This window comes from Callorhinus ursinus, unplaced genomic scaffold (genome assembly GCF_003265705.2).
Source record: "Callorhinus ursinus isolate GAN/ISIS: 27379988/994484 unplaced genomic scaffold, GSC_fseal_2.0 scaffold62, whole genome shotgun sequence".
Classification (NCBI taxonomy): Eukaryota; Metazoa; Chordata; class Mammalia; order Carnivora; family Otariidae; genus Callorhinus; species Callorhinus ursinus.
The window spans coordinates 8,057,428-8,077,788 of NW_027397124.1; the positions used below are offsets into that span (position 1 = coordinate 8,057,428).

General features: G+C 38.5%; 1 protein-coding gene across 2 annotated transcripts in view; it reads left to right on the forward strand.

Annotated features, from left to right (window-relative positions):
- Positions 1 to 20,361, forward strand: part of MPP7 (MAGUK p55 scaffold protein 7) — a 288,302-nt gene that overhangs the window by 160,729 nt on the left and 107,212 nt on the right. For both annotated transcript variants that reach the window (XM_025885841.2, XM_073885448.1), the window contains exons 4-5: positions 11,018 to 11,095; positions 13,562 to 13,642. In XM_025885841.2, the coding sequence (XP_025741626.1) occupies positions 11,018 to 11,095; positions 13,562 to 13,642 (159 nt within the window). The remainder of the gene's footprint in view (positions 1 to 11,017; positions 11,096 to 13,561; positions 13,643 to 20,361) is intronic.

Below are 20,361 nucleotides of genomic sequence, written 5' to 3' on the forward strand. Positions count from 1 at the left end.
ATATATTTTATTTATATTCATTTTGTGTTTATTTTATGTCTCTTAACTAATATCTGTAGATACAATTGCTCTTACTACTTTTGTCTTTTAACCTTGGTAATAGCTTTATAAGTGATTTTCTGCTTTTAGTATGTTTGCCTTTCCCAGTGAAATTTTTTTTCCTTTCGTAATTTTCTTCTAGCTCTGATCGTTTCATTTCCATTTTAAGAAGCTTTTAATATTTCTTGTAAGACTTGTTTAGTGGTGATGAACTCCTTTAACTTTTGTTTGGGAAACAAACTCTCTTCAGTTTTGAATGATAAGCTTGCTGGGTAGGGTATTCTTGGTTGTAGGTTTTTTTTCCTTTTAGCACTTTGACTATAGCCTGTGACTCTCTTCTGGCTTGCAATATTTCTGCTGAGATCAGCTGATGGCCTAATGGCATTTCCCTTGTATGTAACTATTTGCTTTTCTCTTGCTGCTTTTAAGAACCTCTCTTCATCTTTAGTTTTTGACCTTTTAATCATTAGATGTTTTGGTGTGAACATCCTTTGGTTCATCTTGTTTGGGGCTTCTGAGCTTCGTGGACCTGGATGTCTGTTTCCTCCCCTACCTTAGGGATGTTTTCAGCTATTATTTCTTCAAATAAGTTTTCTGCGCCTTTCTCTTTGTCTTCTCCTTCTATGACTCCTAGAATGTGAATGTTATGCTTGAGTTTGTCACAGAGGTCCCTTAACCAGTCTACATTTTTTAAAATTCTTTTTTCTCTTTTACTCTTCAGCTTGGGTGCTTTCTGTTTCCCCATATTCCAGATCACTGATCTGTACTTCTGCATTTTCTCATCTGCTCTTGATTCCCTGTAGTGTATTTTTCATTTTGGTTGTATTCCTCAGCTTTTTTAACGTTTTCTATCTTTTGTTGAACTGCTCACTGAGTTCATCCACCTTTCTCTCAAGTCTGGTGCGTATCTTAATGACCATTACTTTGAACTGCTTATTAGGTAGATTCCTTTTCTCTGTTTCTTTTAGCTCTCTTTCTCAAGTTTTTATCTTTTCTTTTGTTTGGAGCATGTTCCTTTGTCTCCTCATTTTGTCTGAATCTCTGTTTCTATGTGTGAAGTATGTCAGCTGTGTCTCCTGGTCTTGAAGGTAATGGCCTTATGTAGAAGGCATCTGTGGGTCCAGAAGCACAGTTCCCTTTGGTCACCAGTCCCTGGCACTCACAGCGGGGGGGGGGGGGGGCCTGTGGGGGGAGCCCGGGGCCGGGCCCCCCCCCCCCCCGCCCGAGTGACTGGGCTGTGGCTGCCATGGTCATACTGGTGGGCAGGGTTAGCTTCCAGCATAGCTGGCTGAGAGTCCTGGCTGTAGTTGTTTTGGGCACACAGGTTTGCATGGCTGGTCCCCATTTCTCTGGAACAGGAGTTGCTTCAGAGGGGTGCTGGCCCCCACCGAGGCTGCCCACCGGGTATCTCAGATCTGGAGCTGCTTTAGAGGGGCACTTGCTAGGGTGAGCAGGCAGGTGGGTTGGGTTCACAGGGAACACCATGGCAGGGCACGTAGTGCTGGCAAGGTAGATGGAGAGGGTCAGAACTGGCTCACTCAAGCGTCTGGCCCGATGGCTAGAAGAAGGCAAGAGAAATGGCTCCCGCCAGCACTGCTGTTTTGGAGAAAATGCGTAGAAATCCCTGCTCCTCCAGCACACGCCATAAAATAAGTCAATAAATTTCCTTCATGTATAACCCAGGTGCTTTTCAAACTGCTGCCTCTGGGCTGGGTCTCAGACTAAGCAGTAATAGTGCACTGGCCCTTTAAGAGAGGGGTCTTGGTTTCCCATAGCCCTCTGGCTCCCCTGGAGTTAAGTCTGGATTTTCAGTGCTCTCATAATTAGGCACTGCTGGTTTTCAAACCAGGTGTCAAGGGGGGGGCGCTCGTATTCCCAGTGCAGGCCCCCCACTGCAGGGTCTGATTCCCTCTTTTTTCAGAGAGAGAGTCTTCAGGCTTGTAATATCCCTCCTGCTGGTAAGTCATGGGGCTGGGGGTTTGGTTCCCAACCGTGTCTCTTCCCCTTCCCCTTCTTGATGTGGCTTCCCCTTTAATTGTTGAGCTGTGGAAGATCTGTTTTGCCGATCTAGGTGGTTTTCAGAGTGAGTTGCATCGTATGTAGTTGTAGCATTGATGTGTCTGAGGGAGGTGAGAGCAGGATCCTCTTTCTGCATCGTTTCCCCAAGATCTCTCCTATAGTTGGAGTTTTTATCCACAAAGTCCAGGAATCTCAAACTGTGAAACTAGCATAGTGACTGGTGATATGGCAAACTTATCCATCAGAAGCAAATAAGAAGTATTTCTGAAAAGATATGCCATCAACCTAGGACTCTTTCATATAACCCCACTGAAGATTTACTAACAATTCCAGATTACAAGACATTTGAGAATACAGTCGACCCTCAGGCACTGCACATAGCAAGGTTAAAAGCCAAGCACTCTGTGTAATACAACAGTCTTATAGCCTATAAAATAAGGATGCTTAAATGATACTAGCCATAAAAGAAGGCTTTATTTATAAGTTGAAAAACACTGGGTGCTAGGAAAAAATGGGTTTGTAAAAAGAGCTATATTTGACTTATAGAAGTAAGATGTATAGTCATTAAAAAAAAAACACTCAAAAAACCTCTGTGAATAGTTCTTCAGAGATTAGATACAGTTTAAGAGGAGCAAAGTGAATTGGAAGATAGATTTGGGAACCTTGCCAGAATGCAGAGAGATAATATGGTTAAGATATCCCAACTTTGTTTTTCATGGAATACATGTAGCTGTCAAGTTTATACCAAAAGCCTTGTGGAATAATAAAGGGCTAAGAAGTTCTTCCTTACTCTAAATGTCAAGAGTATAGATAAAAATACAGTAACGGTTTTGGGCTCAGAGAGACAAATCAAAGAACAGAACGGAGAGCCCAGGTATAGATACTCATGTGTGGAAGATTGATAAGTAATATTACACATCAGTGGGAAAAGATTAATTGGTGCTGTCCTTCTGGAAGAAGATTAAGTTAGAGCTCTTGTACGTGTGAGTTAATACTTCAGTACACAAAGTAAAACTATGAAACTTTAGAGAAGTCACACCAGAATCTCTTTATTTGGATAGGGAATGTTTTCTTAAGAAACAAAATGTGCAACCATATAGAAAAAGATGGATATATTTGGCCAAGTTAAAATAACTTCTGTTTGCCCAGGGCCACTGTGTTATTTAAGGTAGGATGGACAGTTGACAGGTAGTCCAAAAAAATGTAATAGCTTAGGTACAGTAGAAGTTTGTTTCCTGCTCCATGATCATTCAGAGGTAAGTGTCAGATTGATGCATCACTCTCCTCCATAAGGTGTTTTGGGGACCCAGGCCCTTCCATCTGGTGGTTTTGCTGTCTGTTAAAGCCTTGGTATAGTCTGCATGCAGCTGGTGGAGGGGGAGAGTAGGGAAGAAGCATGCCAATTTCTTAAAAACCTCAGCTTGGCAGTGACACTTAGAACTTACATATCATGTTTGACAGCTGATCCCCTGTGTTAATGGAGCCACAGGGAGAGGGGGAGGAGGGTAGACATGAGAGGAAATGTAGCTCTTCACTAGGCAGCTGCTGTGTAGCTATGGTTCAGTTGCTGTGGACGAGGAGAATTGATGGGAGCGGATGTCTCTGTCTCTGAAACTATCATGAAAACAGAAGTCAGAGATTGGAGAAGATATAAATGAAAACCGCAGGGAGATCCCATTTCCTATCCATCTGATTAGCAAGATGTCTGATGACACCAAGTGTTGGCAATGGTCTGGGGACTCAGGAAACACTCGAACACTGTTGGGTATCTACCATAGTACAGGGAGGAGTGGTGTGGAAGGAAAATCGATAGCAAAGAGCAGAAACAACCACTGTGTTTCTCAGTTAAAAAAAAAAAAAGGTATGTCAACTTCTGTATGACAGAATATTACTCACCTGTTAAAATGAATGAACTATATCTACATGTATTGAGCTGGGTGTCTCAATATGGTATTGAATGAAAAATCCAGGTGTCAAGGGAACCGTGCCATTTATGTACATTCAAAAATAGCTTGTGTTGTTTATTAATGTATATATGTTTAAAAAAATGAAAATTGCATATGGGAATCTATTTGGCAGTTTCAACGTAATGTTTTTTTCTTGGCAGAGAGGAAGGAGGATGGGTCTTTAGCCTTATCTCTGATGAATTATTTTATAAGATATTTGAAGCAAATCTACCAGGCTAATATCTGTTTAATTTTGGTGTGGGTTGCAACTTATCATATTTTCTTTATTTAAAAAAAAATGTTTGAAGTGTTTAAAGTGGGACATTAATAATTAAAACATTTCAAAATTTCCAGAAGTTATAAAGAATGGGAAGATGTGTATATATACAATGGAGTATATTACTCAGCCATAAAAAAAGAATGAGTCTTGCCATTCGCGATGACCTGGTAGGAGCTAGAGAGCATTATGCTAAGTGAAATAAGTCAGTCGAAGAAAGACAAATACCATATGATCTTACTCATATGTGGAATTTAAGAAACAAAACAAATGAGCAAAGGAAAAAAAGAAAAAGGCGAACGAAGAAACAGACTCTTAACTACAGAGAACAATCTGATGGTGACCAGAGGGGAGGGGGTGGGGGGATGGGCGAAATAGGTGGTGGGGATTAAGGAGGGCACTTGTGATGAGCACCAGATGACGTATCGAAGTGTTGAATCACTATATTGTACACCCGAAACTAATATTATACTTGTGGTTAACTGGACTTTGAATCAAAACTTAAAAAAACACATGAAAACAACTTTTGGCATTTCTTATCATTTGAAGTGTCACTGAATAAGAGGGAGTGAGAAGTCCATTATTTCTTTTCTGATTTTATGGTTGACTAGATAGCTAGTCCTTAGTGCACAGGGGGTCTGTGTGTCCTTGTCCTGTACTTAAGTAAGTGCTAAAGTAATGGCAAAAATTAAATTGACAGAAACCTCTTCTCAGCTGCCCAGCTAATGAGCAGTGAAGGAAAGAGAGACAAATACTATTTTAACTTGCTTGATTGAATAGGTTGACTGAAGTTTTCCCTTTCTATGATGTATGTCCCTGTCTCTTTCCCAGGCTGTTGACCTTTCTAAATAGGTTTGAATGACTTATACTCTTGCCATATTTTGTTTCCATACTGAGTCTCTTTCTCCTGGAATGGGTGCTTACTTTAGTCAGTTTGATGAATGAATAAAACTCCAATTAGGGTAATTTGCCCTTTCTTTTGTTTTATAGTAATTTGATGCACATGACTCAAGTGTTATGTGGGTCTGGGTCACATGAAGAAGGAATGATCTAAGATGAAAACAGAAAAAATATTAGAAAACAAAAATAGTAAAACTAATCTAAAAGGTGGTTCCTTGAAAATACAGTAAAATCAATGTTTGTTAACGACTAAAGGGCTGAAGGGTAGAAATAGAGAAAGCAAGATGCACCAAATAAGAAATGGTGATAAAGAAACATGTAGCAGAGGAAATTCAAAGACTCATAAGAGACTCCTCTGCTTAAGTAGATTCAGAGAATTTTTTAAGACTGGAAAAAAATAATTTTCTAGGAGATGATATTTGCTGCAACTGACAATGGAAGAGATAGAAGAACCTAAATGGAGAAATTGCCATAAACCACCCAGAAGAAATAAAGTTGGGGGATAAAGTGTATCAGATCCACTTGGTTTCTCATGGGAATGCCATAAAATATTTAAAGAAGAGATCACTCTAGTGGCATTGAGATGTTTTCAGAACATATAAAAAGAAAGCTTCCATAGTTTAAAAAAATAATGAAATGAGTGTAACACTGATAGCAAAACCCAATAAAGACAAGACCAAAAAAAAAGCCAGCCTCAGTTAAGAGTACTGATGAGGAAAGTCTAAATAAAATATTACCAGTGGATTCCACAGCACATTAAGAGACCAAAATATCCTAGCCAAGTGAGGGTCCTTGTGAGAATGCCACAATGGGATGGGTAGTATTCGGAAACCCATAAATAAATTCTATAAATAGAATTCCCATATTACCTGGTCAGATAGGAAAAACAATATGGTGATATATGATGGAAAGCATTTTGTGATACTGAACTTTTTACTTTTTTTAAGCTCTTCATACGGGGCGCCTGGGCGGCTCAGTCAGTTAAGCCTTGGACTCTTGATTTCAGCTCAGATCGTGATCTCAGAGTCATGAGATCGAGTTCTGCTTGGGGCTCTGCGCTCAGCGGGGAGTCTGCTTGAGATTCTCTCCCTCTGCCCCTCCCCTTGCTCATGTTTGTGCATGCTCTCTCTCTCAAATAAATAAATAAATCTTTAAGAAACAAAAAAACAAAATGAAACAAAAAACAACCCTCTTCATACATTTAGAATGCATGGACACCAGTTTCACATGATAATATGATCTATGTCAATGTGTAGCCAGAATTTATCTTATTAAAGGGAGAGAACAAAGCAAGAACATCGGGGCGCCTGGGTGGCTCAGATGGTTAAGCGTCTGCCTTCGGCTCAGGTCATGATCCCAGGGTCCTTGGGATCGGGTCCCGCATCAGGCTCCCTGCTCAGTGGGGAGCCTGCTTCTCCCTCTGCTTCTCTCTCTCTCTCTCTCTCTCTCTCTCTCTCTGTCTCTCATGAATAAATAAATAAAAATCTAAAAAAAAAAACAAGAACATCAACTCTCATCAGTTCTATTAATTTTATTTTTTCAGAGCTATTAGCTAAGAAAATTAGCCAAGAGAGATTAGTGGGATAAAATTGGAAAGAAGGGCATACGGTTAACACTATTGCCTCTGCTGTGTTATTGTTTTGTTGGTTTTCCAGTTTTACATATCCTCTTTCCTAATAAAGAGGGTTTTTTTTTTTTGAGAGAGAGATCATTATTTTTAAAAGAGGATCCCAGCCATTAGAATACTTCTATTTTTTTTTTTAATCCCTACGCAACATAGTAGGTCATTCCCAGCTCCTCTTGGCTGCCATTGTGTCCCATGGATCTTCTTTTAAAACTCAGAATTCTCCTCTCCATGTTCTAAATAAATGAGGTAGATGGTGTGTGGTGTGTGCGCGCGTGTGCACGCGCGCGCATAATGCCAGTTCTGGTTTAGCTACTATTAACATAGAGAATCAGACTACTGAGCAGTTATTTTCATTGCTTTTTAATATTCGTGACAGAAGGCAGGAAAAGAGTTTTTACAGCTTTGGTTTATTTAATACCATGATTGGGTTCTTCTGTTTCCCTCTGCACATCACTGAGAAGTTTCAAAGAATTGCATTGAGATTAGTCAAGCTCTATATACTCTCGTTCAAACAGTTTCTGTGATGTGTGAACACAAATTATTGGCACCAGATTCAGAATTTTTTTTACAAAAATCAAACACTGAATTTCAAGATGTGTGTAGATGAAGGAAATTATAGCTTTCCTATAAGAATTGGTTACATATAGAGGCACCGCAGTCGGTTGAACATCCAACTCTTGGTTTTGGCTCAGGTCATGATCTCTGAGGGTCGTGAGATTGAGCCCAGCTCTGTGCTCAGCTCGGATTCTGCTTGTGTTTCTCTCCCCCCTCCGTCTCCCCCTCCCTCCTGTGTGTGCACGCCGCGTGCACACACACACACACACACACACACACACTCTCTCTCTCTCTCTCTCAAATGTTTAAAAAAAACTTAAAGAATTGATTACATATAGAAATTTTTATTTTAACTGACTTTTTCTGATATAAGTGTAATTATAGAAAACAAACCCTTATGGACACATTATTTAGTGGACTGTAAATATCTCTGTTTTCAAATGTCCTTTTTTCTTAATAGTGTATTTTAAATATTTTGGCATGCCATTTTTTTTAGGAGCTTGCTTTTGAATAATTGCCTATTTTGCTATTGTATGAAGCTAACCAGAGTCTCTCCTTCTCTCAGTCTCCTTTACTTCCATCTCCTTTCTTTCTGTAGCTCCTTCCACTTTGCTCTCCTTTTGTCGTTCAGGGGAGAAAAATGAAGTATGCTTTTATTACATGGTTAAGTTTGCAAAGGGAAGTGTTCAGTTAAATGAGATTTTGCAGGTTTGGCAATACATGATATTTAGTAATTAGATGCTGTGTCTTTGGTTACGTATTTGTCTGTTGGGTTCTAAAGGGTAACCGCTCAGGGAAATTGGCCAAGCTGTATCAAGTGAATTTTTCTGGTGTGTAATGGCAAGTTACAGAGCATGTGATAAAAAGCCTTGCTGTGTTATTCGATATGAAAGCCACTAGCCTCATGTGGGCGTTTAAATTTGAATTAATAAAAATTAAATAAAATTAAAAATTTTAGTTCCTTAAGTAAACGAGCCACAGTTCAAGTGTTCAGTAGACACATGTGGCTAGTGACTAACCATGTTGGACAAGCAGGTACAGAACATTTTCAACATTACAAGGAGTTCTGTGGGACAACCTTGGGGTGAAGTTTGTATGTGTTACCTGTTTATTAGAATTTAAAAATCATTTTTGTTTTTAATTTTCTTCCTGGATATTATAAATGCTAATAAAAGTAATTTTGGAAACTGTGAACAGCTCAAAATTACTTAGAGTAATTTTTACTTTCCTATCAACTTAATATTTAAAATTATGTCCTGAAGTAAAACATGTATCAACATAGGGTTACCAGCATTTAGAAATTCTAGGAAAACATTTAAAAAAATTTTAAGATTTTAATTATTTGAGAGAGAGAGAGGGAGAATGAGAGGGAGAAGCTGACTCCCCGCTGAGCAGAGAGCCCGACGTGGGACTCGATCCCAGGACCCGGAGATCATGACCTGAGCCGAAGGCAGACGCTTAACCGACTGAAACACCCTGGTGCCCCTAAAAATTCTTGATATGATACAAAGTCTCAAGGTGGGCAGGGTAGAGGTACGCTCTCAAATCCCTTGGGTGAAGATCTAAAGAAGATGATGTGGAAAGAGGGGCTCTTTTTTTTTTTTTTTTTTTTAAAGATACTCAGAAGAAGCAAATGAAGCAGAGAGATAATGTATTTATTTAGGGATATAATTTTAAGTTGTAATTACAATATGGTCTCGATATAAATTAATCTGGAAAAGTTAAGAAATGTTGGAAAGAAAAAATACAGGGAGGGGTGGAGAGGAGCCATCCCTAATCCTGCAGCCATTGGAAATAGCCAGTGGTACTTGTCGTGTATCTGCGCAGCGTCCTCTCTGTGCTGTTCATCCAGCAGTGAATGAGGTCAGTGAGGGAGGCAGCCGAGATGTTAATCTGAGAGGCGGGCATAGGGAGTGAGGAAGAACTCTGACATTGAACCAGGTGGCCTGAGTTTTAAGTCTCAGCTCGACTGCTTCTGTCTGTGGGACCATAGCAAGTTATTTATTTAACTTCTGTGTATCTGCTTATCTGTAAGATGGGATGATGGTGCCATCTGCCTCTTAATATTCTTGTGAGGGTTAAGGGATTAAAATACTAAACTCACTGAAGACTATATTACTGATAGTACCGATCACTATTTTTTTTTTCTGGTCACTATTATGGAGGGAATACAGACCCATGGTAAGTACCTAATAAGTATGAGCCTCTATATTTACTGTTGGAGGGAACCAGATGTCGACACAAGAAAGCTAGATGAGTTGTATGAGAGGCTAAGCTCAGTATTCTATGATAGTATTTGTTGAGGTGACCTAATTTTTGATAAAGACTCAAGGCAAAATTAATTTAGCTCTTAGGTTGGATGGTTTTGTTTTAAATTATACTTTTAATAGTTTCGCACATCAAATCTTGCTCCTTGCTTGTGTTCTTAAAAGTTTGTTTATTACCCTACTGTGATTAATGTTTGAAGGTTCCAAGATTTTAAATAAAAATGTGGCCCTGATAATTCTGGTAATATCATAAGTGTCAAAATTCTTTCCCTGATACTTTGCATTGTGGGCCAGGTTGCCAAAAAGGTAATAGAATCCTCTCTTAGCAATAGCATCTGGCTAATCAAAATAAAATCTATCTTCCAGACTTTTTACAGGAGAGTTTGGTTAGCTTTGAGTCTAATTAAAGAGTCGATTACTTGATACCTATGAGTGTATTACTTGATACCTATTAAAAACTGGAAATTCTGAGATGTCACTGTTTTTTTTTATATATAGTGGGGGGTAATTTCTTCAACTATAAATAAGAGGTTCAAATAAGTTTTCAAGTATAACATTTTAAGGGCACCTGTGTGGGAGCTGAAATGGATAGAACTTAAGAGCCAACAGTTTTGCATTTGTCAAAGCGTCTTGCATTTCTTAATGACAATACTAGATTTTTTAAGGAACTCAGTTTGTCTTATAATGCACTAAAATAGATTCTTGCCTTTGTGGTTTTGGGGGGAATGGTGGGAAAGGAAGGAGCAAGTTATTATTTGATAATATAATTTTACCTGTTTTACAGTACAGAAAATTATGTCATCAAAACAGTTATGAGAAATGTCTCTATGAGCAATCCCTTTGCTTCTTAGAAGTTTGAATTTGGGGGGGAAAGGTTGACAATTTAGGGGGAGGAAAAAAAGCCTAAAAGGAACAGCATGCTGGGCAGGGTGTTCTATTCCTGTAGTGCGCCATGTTCCCGTGTTCTTAGTGGTGATCACATACCAACCGGTCAGGATGCGGCTGCTGGCTTATCACTTTGCTTTAATCATTATTTATGTGTTTAGCAAGAATATAAACTACGACCGATAAAGTATTGAAGCCATATGTTTTAGAAATGACAGATTTTATAAAACTAACATAATTATTCAGGGGAAAAACAAAGGTTTAGCTCTTATGTGGGCTCTATTTGATAACGATCCTCCCCCCCCCATTTGACATCACATTAGAAACACTGGACCATAGGTGAATTACACATGCAGGTTTGTCTTCTGTAGGTTTATAATAACGTAGAATTTTTGTTTGAAGGTTTAGTGGATCAGTTTCTGTACGCAGCGATAAAAATCTTCAAATATCTCACTGTTTGCTAGCAGGTGAACTTATATTCATTCACTTGTGTTTCTTCCAGATTCATGAAAAACTCCACTACTATGAGAAGCAGAACCCCGTGCCCATCCTCCACGGTGCAGCTGTCTTGGCCGATGATGTAAGTGTGCCTTTCGGAGCTCCCTGGGACCCTGCGCCTTCGTGAGCCTGGCCTGGGGCAGAGCTCATCCTGCCCCAGATGACAGATGCGTGCGATACTAGGAGCGAAAACCAGGAGAAGCTGCAAATGTTTCACAAAGTCCTGTCATCACGGAGCTTATGCAGATACTATGCTGATCTTCATTCACTTTCCTGCTCTAAAATTTTTGCCTGGACATAACCCCCTCGTTCTACCTTGGTAACTGCGTACCAGAACTTTTAGCTTCTAACTCTCCGGGGAGAGAGAGAGAAGCTGTCAACTAGTGGAGTTCTGAGAAAGTCACAGGCAGGAGGAATGCTTTGGAGAAATAAAGACAAATGAGATAGGTCTATCGCTGACAGTGCTAAAAAATGACAGATACTAGAATAGGAACGAGGCCTTATGAAATACATAAAAAGACAGGATTGTTTTTAAAATGGGTTATAAAGCATAGTAATGATTTATGGATATCAGACCTCTCCAAATTACCTTCATAACCAAAAAATAAATTTTTGCAGCAGTTGGCATTGATGGAGTAGTTAATTTCCTGTAGCTATAATTTTATTTTCGATCTGGGGGAGGGAACTACCTTGCTGTTTCTTACTGTTAACTTTTAAACTTGGATGAATTGAAAGCACACCTGGATAAACTATAAAGGACGCTAAGCCAGACGAGAAATAGGTCTTGTGTGAAGGCGGGTTTTAGCGATATCCTGTAGCTTATCTGTTGCTTTTTGAAGTTTTTGCTCGGTTACGATAAAACAAGCCATCGTTCAGTTTAGTAAAATATCGGGGCCATAGAATAAAAAAAAAAAAACAAAAAACTGACCATCTTCAGAAGTTGATTTTCTTATATATATGTTCTCTATTTTAATTTAGATAATAAAGCGCATGTAATAAATCTCCAAGTGGTTTGCTATTTGTTTAGTCCTCAGTCTCCCTTCCAGTTTTATCCACAGAGATTAGATTATAGGGATGTTTCGGTTTCCGTGTTTTATGAGGAAGCTTACTCCTCTGCCTTAATAGAACCAAAATTTTTGAAGTGAAGGTGAGCAAAGATGTAGAGAGAATTCTAGTAAGCTGCAGTTGGCACTTGAGAAAGTCTTAAAAATCACTTTAAAAACATTTACTGTTGAGGGTTTGGGGAAATATTTGTCACTCTCCAATGTGGTTGAGGCCCAATCATATTATGACAATAATGCTTTTTAAAAGAATTAGAGACTTACGTAAGTAGGGTAAAATGTAGCATTTTCTAATTCATCAGAGCAATATATGTGAATTTTAAAAATATTGTTACAAAGTGCCTAGAGAATGCAGAGAGCCTTTTGTGACTTTTTTGAGTTAACAGTTATTTATGATTATTTTACCTCGAAAAACAAAAATTTTACCTTGAAAAAGTAAAATCACTTTTTGCAATGTAACAAATGAATATATCAGTTTTATCAGGTTTTATTTTTGTGTATAATTTATATGATGTCCTTCTTTTAGAGAAAAGTCCTTTTCCAGAGATAAGAACAATTATTTTTAGCTTGGTAGAAACAATAGGAGCAAAGAGAAATTTCATGCAGTGTTTTAAGAAGGGTTTTTAAATGAAAATATATGTACGTATTTTGAATTCTGTACTGTGTATTTATTTCACAATTGTAATTTCTTTTTCTACTTGGTCTTGCTTTTCTTCTTAGGAAATTATATGATCCTTACTATAGACTAAAATGGAATAGAGTGTTGATGGGAAGATCTCTTTTGAAGAACATGAGGCGTGTTAAAAGTTCCAGCCCTTTCTTTAGCTAGAACCAGCAAATGGGAATTCTTGATTGTTATAGTAGAATATAGTCAGCATTTCTGTTCCCAGAGTACTTGTCAACCTATTGTAAGTCATTCTATGATTAACTTGGTTTATACTTAACGGATTTTTTTAGTCTGTGTAGGTAAACATAATAAAAGTTTCAGACTCCATTGGCTCTATTAGAGACATTCTAGTTCTTTTTCCTCCAGCTCTAAACAGCAAGCTACTGTGGGTTTTTGGAAACCTTGTGAATTTCACCACCTCATTCAGAAACTTTTTTTTTTTTCATTTTTTTCTTTCTCTTTCTTTCTCTCTCTCTTTAAAAGTAGTGTCAAAGCCTGATCCAATCCTTTTTACAAGTGGTCCTTTGTTTGCATGTAAAAGGCTGTTCCTTAAGATGAAGCGCTGGGGTTTGCCCTTATTGCAATAAATCAGAGAAGGTGATCTGGCTGGTGGGGTTTTTTGAGTTATACTCAGCCAAGATCCTGGGCTGGGATCTGGGCTACCAGGGGCCTGAAAAGAGGAGCAATGATTGATGGTCTGTTTTCTTTCATATGCTGACTGCTTAATCACTGGAGAGTGGCAAGGTAGATTCTCAGTTGTCACACGTGGAGCCACACAATGCTCTTACTAAATGTTCTGTCAATGTGCTCTCCCTTGCAGTTGGCTGAAGAGCTTCAGAACAAGCCATTAAACAGTGAGACCAGAGAGCTGTTGAAACTACTGTCAAAACCCAACGTGAAGGTGAGGACGTGTAATAAATATCTTCCAGAGGGGCTACTTTCTGAGACTTCAGATGAATTTTATTTTGAGCATCAGTTTTCAAGTGAATGTATTTTCAAATAGTGTGCAGTATTTTCATAACCCAAATTCCATTAAGGAAGACAAGTTGAGCTTTTGATGATAATGTGACCAACTACAGAATACTGTAATTGGGAAGCTCAGGATTTAAGTCAGTGAATATAATGTCACCTCAAGGTCAGTTTCTTTTTAAACGAACGTAAGAGTACAGAATACAGAACCTACTAGTGATTTTGTTTAGGCTCATTTTACTTGGTTAGTGAATGGTATTCCAATATATTTGACAGCTATATCTACTTTTTTATAGGATCATTTCAGCTTTCCTCTTTCCCCTCCCTCGTTGTCTTCCCCATCTCCTCTCCCTCTACTGATTCATGTGTTAATATATATTACCATTTTACAGAGAAGAGCAGTTTCCCAGTGTAAAATGCTAGTAAAATACCAGTAGGCAGATTCCAATTCTCCTTGCCGTTTTTTTTATTGAAGAATAGTTGACGTAACAATATTGTATTAGTTTCAGGTGTACAACATAGTGATCTGATATTTATATACATTACAAGATGGTCACCACAATTAGTCTAGTTACTATCTGTCGCCATACAAAGTTGTTACAATATTATTGACTATATTTCCTCTGTGGTATATTACATTCCTGCGTCTTATTTATTTTATAACCGAAAGATTGTATCTCTTAATCTTCTTCACCTATTTGACTCCTTCCCTTACCATTTTTCTTCCAGGTATATCATTTATCTTTCCTCCAAAGGTGCTTGGTCAACAGAAGTCATTTCAAAAATGTCCTGTTAATTCTAAGGTCATTAATGCACTATATCCTATAACCTGCACATTTTGGACTTGATACTGCTGCAATTACATGTGAAGTATTATCCATGAGTCATAATTACATGTAGATTATGTAATTAAAATGATCAGTTACCTTTTTTTTTTGTAAAGATTTATTTGAGAGAGTGCAAGTGGGAGGGAGGGGCAGAGGGAGAGGGAGAATCTCAAGCAGACTCCCTGCTGAGTGTGGAGCCCAACATGGGGCTCGATCTCACAACCCTGAGATCATGAGCTGAGTTGAAACCACGAGTTGGATACTCAACTGACTGAGCCACCCAGGTTGCCCCAAAATGATCAGTTACCTTATGATGATTTCTATTAAGCATATGTAGGGTATCAGATGAATATTTCTGCCTAGATGCAAAAATTGATTTCTACCTTCCTTGAAAAATCTCCTTTGCTATAATAGTCTTAAATTGATGGTCAGGAAAGATAGTATTAAATAAAAGATGAGGTGAAAACATGTACAAGCTATAATTCCTAATCCTTAGAAGTAAAGTAAACGCTGTCAAGAATCAGTGGATTATAATTAGTAATTTAGAGTAGTTGACTTATCCTGGTACAGAGGAGATTGGTTGAATTTTAGTTCTAAAAGAATAAGCATCAGCTTAGAGCAAAATAGTCCCTTGAAATTAAAGACAGAGTATGTAGAAAGGTTAAAGACAAGTCTCAGAGTAAGATTCATAGGGAGAAAAAGTTCTGAAATGTCTTCATTTTGGTCTCAGAGTACACATGCAAAGTTAATATGAACCAAAGAAAGGTGAGGTCAGCTGTGAGCAACTTGTTAAACTCCTTGTTGAGAGTGCTATCTTGATTTGAGTATTAGAAACTGAAGAAGAATGTTACCAACAAAAAACAATGACATGATTTTGGTATTCTTTTGAAGAGTGTTTGGAATGGAATAGCTAATAAAGAAGAGATTGATGATACTGGATGGAAACTGGTATTTGGCTCGAGAGGGAGGTTATGATTTTAGATGGTATTCAGCACCATTGGAGACAACCTTATAATTAAATCCTGGAACTTTGTTACGGTGAAAATATTTTAGACGAATACTTTTTAAATTTTGTATGTTTATATAGCCCTGTGCTAAGAGAATGGGTGAGAAGTCAGCATGAAAGATGTATTTTCAGGAAGCGATGTGTGGGAAGTGGGTGGGATTGCAGACGCAAGATGTCTCAGTTGGCAATGGCCGTTTCTAGTGAGCCTGTCCTGGGGGGAAGAATCTTTCTTCCCTTTATGACCTAACATTTAACATTGCTTTCCTTGAAATCAATTACATTAACTACCATCAATTTGAATTTCACTTCTTTTTAGGTAATTACTTTAAGAAATCATTTAGTAAACTTAAAATATTTTCTTTCTTTTTTTTTTTTTTTAAAGCAGAAGCAAGGTACAGTAGAATGACAGGTATACATGAATTATAAGTTGAACTGACAGTTTAAATATGAAAAGTATTACTCCAGGGTGTGAATTTGAATACTGTTTTTTAATTTTTAGTGGAGAAGGGAAGTAATTATTCGCTTGTTGAAGAGGGCTGTTTCATTTAAAATATTTAGTTCACAGTAGTGAAAAGAAACCTCAGGTGCACCTCCAAAGTAATAATGAGTTTTGTAAACACACACAGATAATATACAGCCAAATATATAGCCACTATGAGAAGGATAATACTTGTATCCCACAGATCTGCCAATTCCTTTTTGAAAAGTCTTAAAACTTTCTCTGGTTATTTGTGTCACTAGAGTCAGATCTTCATTCATTCTCAAATGTCCAGTGCCTACTGTGTGCCAGGCCCTGTAGATACAACTTGCAGAAGACTCGTGAAGGTTAATGAAGCTGACAGGAGAAATACTGGGTAAAAGAACACATGAAATACTGTGGAGGGAGTGCCTGGGTGGCTCAGTTGGTTAAATGTCTGAATCTTGGTTTCAGCTCAGGTCATGGTCTTGGGGTGGTAAGCGTGGAGCCTGCTTGGGATTCTCTCTGTTCCTCTCCCTCCGCCCCTCCCCTGCTTCACGCTTTCTCTCTTTCTCTCTCTAAAATAAATAGATAAAATCTTAAAACAAAACAAAACAAAACACCATGGAAATCAGAGGAGGGATGCTAAATCTAAATTTGGGGAGGGAGGAAGGAGTGAGGGAAGGGTTGAAAACTTGCCAGAGGAAGTGGCATATAAATTGAGCCCTGAAGATTGAGTTTGAGGTAACCAAAAGAAGGAATAGGAGAGTCAAGTTGAGGTGGGATGTGAAAATAGATTTTTTTTGAAAGATGTATTTATTTTAGGCAGAGAGAGGGTGGGGGGAGGGGCAGGAGAGAGAGACTCCCACTGAGCAGTGAGCTGAACTCGGGGCTTGATCTCACAACCCTGAGAGTGTGACCTGAACCAAAATCAAGAGTCAGATGCTTAACCGACTGAGACACCCAGAGGCCTCTGAAAATAGGTATTTTAAATAAGGTGAATAGTATGTGAATCCTCTTAAAGGAAATAACTTGTCCAGTTTGAGGATGAAAATAAGTTCAGTGTTGGTTGAACAGTAGCTTGTGGAAGAGGAAGGGGCAGGAGTTCAGAGCTAGACAGGGGATCTTTTGAGTAGGGGGGCCATGTACATCCTGGTTTGCCCAAGAACAGTCTGGTTTGTGCCTGTAGTTCCAGCATGATTATTAATAGCCTCCTTTCCATTTCAGTTGTTTCCTTCTTTAGAGGATAAATTATAGGGCCACCCTTATTGTGAGCATATTAAAAAGTTTGGATTTCATCCTAAGAGCAGTGGAAAGTCATTGAAAGGATTTAAATCGGCAAGTGACACAGTTGCTCTAGTATACAGATTCTTGGAATGGTGGGGTGGTGGTCGGATGGGAGGAGTGGATGCTGAATGGAGGAAGGCCAGCTGGAAGCCTGTGGAAGTAACTCAGGGGAAACATGATTAAGGCCTTAGTGAGGGCTGTGAGGGATGGATGGAAGTGGGGGATGGGTGGAACTGGACAGAGCTTCAATACATGGTATTGGCACAAGTGGTTAATTATTGGGAAAAATAATATAACCAAATATAATGCATATTATGTGTAATACACAATGAATTCCAAATAAATGAAAGATGTGAGTATAAAAAATTGAACCATAATCATGGGATAGAGAAGAAACACTCACAATCTCAGGAACAGATAGACAGACACACATAGGAAAAGTAAAAGAGAAAATCCATGAATGTGGTTAGAAGGAATAATTTATTTATATAAACAGTCTACATTTGTCTTTAATAAAGTTGTGATAATTTATTACTTTGACTTTAATTTTACTTTTTACAAAGGGACTTGATAAAGACTTTTGAAAGTAAACAGGAAATTTTTTTGATAATGTGTAATTGCATTTTTAATTCAGACTATGGAGAAAGTAGAAGTCCCTGTCTTCATTGCTCTATTTGTGAAGATGAACATCATTCCATATGTTTAATGACTTTCTATTTTGTCTGTGAAGTGTGTGTTCATATACCTTTTAGGGATAACTACTGTTCATTGGCTGCATTATTTTTCCTTTTTGCATACAGAAATATTACCTATACATTTTTTCTTTCAAGATTTATTTATTTAGGGGCACCTGGGTGGCTTAGTCGGTTAGGTATCTGCCTTCGGCTTGGGTCATGGTCCCAGGGTCCTGGGATTGAGCTCCGTTTTGGGCTCCTGCCTCTTCCTCTTCCCTCCCCCTGCTTGTGCTCTCTCTCTCTCTCAAAAAAAAAAAAAAAAAAAAAAAAAAGAATTACTTGAGAGATAGAGAGTGGGGGGGTAAGGGCAGAAGGGGGAGGGAGAGAGAGAATCTCAAGCAGACTCCCTACTGAGCATGGAGCCCAACTCGGGGCTTGATCCCACAACCCTGAGATCATGACCCGAGCTGAAATCAAGAGTTGGACGCTTAACCAACTTTGCCACCCAGGCGCGCCTACATTTTTTCCATTATAAATAGAATGCACTATTTTTCTGTTTTGTTTTGTGGACTTTTAACATTTTGATATTTTGTGGACTTGTCTTTGGAGCAACGTAATTGTCCACTTCTAAGAGATAAGTTAGATAACTTTGCTTTTTTTGCTTTTTATAATGCATATCTCTTGTGTATTTCAGAATTTTATTAGGTCAATAAGTTGCTGGTTAAATTATCTGTACATTTAAAATTTTGATAGTGATTGCCATCTTGTCCCTCACAACAATCTGGACAGGTCCTCTCAGTGTGCAGTGCCCGCAGGTGTGCGTGAGAAGGTCCTTTCCCCCTATGTCCTCACAGCCCTGTTTAATTTTCTTCTTCAGTTTTGTTAATCGATCACCACTGGAATATATGTCAACACTTTCCGTATACATCTTGCCACCCTCAAGTCTCCAACAGTTAAGAAATGCTTGTCATTTTGTAACCATTGTCTCACCTGAGGGCTGTCAAAGAGTTAAAGATTACATTCAGTTGTTAAATCTCTGAATCGAGGTATACTTGGGTGGCTCAGTTGATTAAGTGTCTGACTCTTGGTTTCAGCTTGGGTCATGATCTCAGGGTTGTGAGACTGAGCCCTGCTTTGGGCTCTGGGCTCAGTGCAGAGTCCGCTTGAGATTCTCCCTCCCTTTCCCTCCATGCTCACTTGTGTGCTCTCTCTCTCAAATAAATAAATAAATATATGTATTTTATTGACATATAATGTACTATTTGTTTCAGGGGTACAGGTCTGTGATTCACCAGTCTTACACAATTCACAGCGCTCACCATAGCACTTCCCCTCTCCAATGTCCATCACCCAGTCACCCATCCCTCCCACCCGCCTCCACTCCAGCAACCCTCAGTTTGTTAGTATTTTTAAAAAATCTGTGAATTGATCAGTCAGTTGCCATATCCAAACAATAAGTAATAACTACTTTTGTTACTCAATAATGTTTATAAAATCCAGTCTTCTTGTCCAAATCTTAAAGTCCAGGAAAAGTAATGAAGCATCAAAGAAACAGCAGATGGTGAGAAAAAGGAAGTGGGGTAGTGAGTAGCAGAAGGCCTCAGTAGACGTGATAGGGTGTGGGAGCTTCCTGCAGTGACAGAGTGGAGAAGAGCAATAGTGTTGGTGGCCTTTGGGGGAGCTGATGAAAGGATGTGGATCTCTACAGAGACTTTGTTTCTAGGGGAAGCAAAGAGAGTCATTAATAATAAGAACCACTCCTAGGCATCACATGGCCACATTAAAGGCAAATCATCATCTATGAATCATCATTCAGAGTCTCGTTTTTTGATAAAACAGTGAAGTGACATCATCTCTAGAATATGGTATTATAATTTAGGAAGTCGGGGAAAATTTGGTAGGTTTTAAAAAGGCAATAAAATAAAAAGATTTGTTGTAATTTTTCAGCTTTCCAAAATGTGCATTTACTAGAAATTACTCATTGCCTGAGCATGTAGAATGGATGAGACTTCATTTAAGCATGCAAAAGGGAAAAGTGAAGCTTCCTTCTGGAGGAATAAATCAGTGTTACTCATTCTTATGAGTTAGACACTTAATTCTGTTGACCTGACAGATACTAAAATATAGAATTGACTCCAGGGGGTCCAAAGCAGTGAAAGTCTGTGCTTCTGATGAGTTATAAGGCCCAGTGTTCAATTTCCTGCATAGTCTTCTGAGCAACAGGTAAACCCATCAGTTCTGATTGGGGTGGTTATGGCATATGGAAATACAATTTTCTTATTTAGGTGTGTTGCCTTTCAAAAGGACAATCTATATTGAAGAGTAAAGTCGTCACAGTTAAAACAGGCAAATAGAATACAGAGTTACTTTTAGTTGTCCAAAATAAAAATGTTGCTAACC